The sequence below is a fragment of the Octodon degus genome, unplaced genomic scaffold (genome assembly GCF_000260255.1).
Source record: "Octodon degus isolate 3935 unplaced genomic scaffold, OctDeg1.0 scaffold00436, whole genome shotgun sequence".
Classification (NCBI taxonomy): Eukaryota; Metazoa; Chordata; class Mammalia; order Rodentia; family Octodontidae; genus Octodon; species Octodon degus.
Window position 1 is genome coordinate 239,254 of NW_004525012.1, and position 2,697 is coordinate 241,950.

Consider the following 2,697-nt stretch of genomic DNA (forward strand, 5'->3'; position numbering starts at 1 on the left):
TTGCACAGCAGGTAATTACTTGATGGTTTTCTCTTAAGACTGCCAAGCTACATATCTTTTCTTTTCTCTCTTTCTTTCTTTCTTTTTCTTTCTTTTCTTTTTTTTTTTTTTTTTTTTTTTTTTTTGGGGAAGGGTCTACAGGGTGTTCAGGGTCTCACTACTAAATCGGACTCATAGTGATCCACCTGTTTACAGCCTCCCAAGAGCTGGGATTACAGGCATGTGCCACCAGGCCCATCTCAATTGCCTTCTCAGCACACCCCAGTCTTGTAATTTCCACCTAATTCCCAAGACCTGTGAGATTGGGGTGCACACTGCAGGCTGACTATCACAACACTATACACAGCTATATATTTCAGTCAAATTCAGGTAGAAATGGCTGCATCACACCACAGTGGCCAAAGAATGCTAAGCATAGGAAAGGATTCACTTGGCAATTATAAAAACAAAATACTAAGCCTTAATCTTCTTGTACATTCATTCCTCTCTACAGTCAGGCCTAAAACATGCAACGTGAGTCATTCTCTGGGAAAATCATCAAACCATGATTATAAAAGCCACACAGCAGATAGAGGAGCAGAAAAACTCCAATCCTTTTTTATTTTGTTGTGCTGTTTTAGTAGTCTTTGTTACTCAGCAGAGAATACATGTTTTGCGTATTTCAAAAATTTAGTCTTAAATTAATATTTTTGCTTGTGATCATCATGATTCTAAGTCAGAATCAAGTCAATAACGTTCTCACTGTTGCATTAATTTCATAATGAGATGACCTACCTATCAGTCTCCTTAAACCCATCCTTTGTGTGGGCCATTGAATTGGGAATGTGATATTTCCCATTGTATTGAGACATAAAGATAAGAAAGTAAGTTATGAAAGTACAAAGTATTTTTAAAATATGTTTGGATGCAATTGGTCAAAAAAGAAAAATTAAAAAAATGTCAGTAATACCACTAGCAACTCTTAGTTCTTTACAAAAGAAAGGTTTATGCTAACATTCACTGGAGAAATCGTATGTCATATCTTGTACCCTGAGCAACTACTTTAAAGATAACATGTAATGACTCTTGTTGCACAGGTCCTGCTTTACCTTGGTCTTAACCATCCAGTAGAAAAGTATGAAGACAAAATATAGGAAGTAAAGCCATGATGTTATGTTGAGTTGTGGGGGACTCAGGTCAATAATTTCTGATATTGCCAGTTGAACAGAAGACCCAATGCTATTATGGGCTACTGGACTCTTTTAGAATATTTTGCTGAGTTTACACACCTATAATATTCAATAACGGAACTTAACTTCGAAAAAATAGGGTATACAGATGAATGTCCATTTTGTATTTGTGTATTCAAAGTGGTTAGGATAGATATATAGTTGCATTCTCCTAAAGAATAGAATGATTTGTTCTAATGGTGTTTGTAAATAGGATCTGAAGTCCGCATCTTGTACAGCAATTAAACACTAAGAAGAATATATGCAGTGTGTTATTTGTTGAAACTGTACTTCCGATTTGGTTTGAAACTGTCTCATTGCTGTTTATCAATAAAATTTTGAAAAAAAAGATAACATGTAATGTATTAACCATTGGTATTCTCCCATTATTTTGCTATTAAATTTTTTTTACCTCTTTTCCATGAAATAAAGATTTTAAAAAATCATGTACTAATCCTAAATAAGGGTCACAAACTTTCCAGGAAACCAAACCCAAAATTAATGTTTAAATTAATTCAAAAGAACCAAGATTTCTTAGTAAATATATGGTTTTATTGAGAACATAATATTTTCTCTTCATTATAGTATACAATAATTACAAATTTTCTATGGTGGTAATGAAAACTATAGCAGACACAAAGAACATTATAATTTGTTTGAATAGCTAAGAAAGAAGACCTGTCTTCAGTGAAGTGATGAAATTTCTTGATCGTGAACAATTGCAAACTAAACTTTTCCTGTAGATTTTGATGCTGAGCAGATAATAATTAGCATTCAGCTTGGTTTATGCATATGAAGATTTCAGTAAATGCATATGAAGATTTCAGTTGAACTTGTTCTTAGCTTGGTCCTTGTAGTGGCAAAGCCTGGCTTTCCATGGTGATTAGTAGCAAGAGGAATAACACCTCCTATAGCAAGAGGGTCTGTAGCTATAGCACCCAGAGTTATATCCACAGCCATAGCCAGAGCCAGAGCCGTATCCACAGCCATAGCCAGAGCCAGAGCCGTATCCACAGCCATAGTCACAGCCAGAGCCATATCCATAGCCAGAGCCACAGCCAGAGCCATATCCACAGCCAGAGCCACAGGCAGAGCTGTATCTACAGCCAGAGCCATATCCACAGCCAGAGCCACAGCCAGAGCCGTATCCACAGCCAGAGCCATAGCCCCAGCCAGAGCCATATCCACAGCCATATCCACAGCCAGAGCCGTATCCACAGCCAGAGCCATATCCACAGCCAGAGCCATATCCACAGCCAGAGCCATATCCACAGCCATATCCACAGCCAGAGCCGTATCCACAGCCAGAGCCATATCCACAGCCAGAGCCACAGCCAGAGCCATATCCACAGCCAGAGCCACAGCCAGAGCTGTATCCACAGCTATAGCGAGAGCCATATCCACAGCCAGAGCCATAGCCACATCCATAGCCACAGCCAGATCCATAGCCACAGCCTCCACAGGAGTTTCCGTAGTAGTTGTAATACAT

General features: G+C 38.5%; 1 protein-coding gene across 1 annotated transcript; it reads right to left on the reverse strand.

Annotated features, from left to right (window-relative positions):
* Positions 1–2,091: 2,091 nt before the first annotated feature.
* On the reverse strand, positions 2,092–2,697 carry LOC111814712 (keratin-associated protein 21-2-like). Its single transcript, XM_023708669.1, has 2 exons — positions 2,624–2,697; positions 2,092–2,269 (listed from the first exon to the last, which is right to left on the reverse strand). The coding sequence occupies exons 1-2, from the start codon at positions 2,695–2,697 to the stop codon at positions 2,092–2,094; spliced, it is 252 nt and encodes an 83-aa protein (XP_023564437.1).

What these genes read in the sequence shown, in the direction of transcription:
- LOC111814712 (XM_023708669.1), bottom strand. Translation starts at nt 2,697, where the DNA reads ATGTATTACAACTACTACGGAAACTCCTGTGGAGGCTGTGGCTATGGA. An exon ending in TGTGGCTATGGATGTGGCTA is followed by an intron (nt 2,270 to 2,623) that starts TGGCTCTGGCTG and finishes TGGATATGGCTC; the next exon opens with TGGCTGTGGCTCTGGCTATG.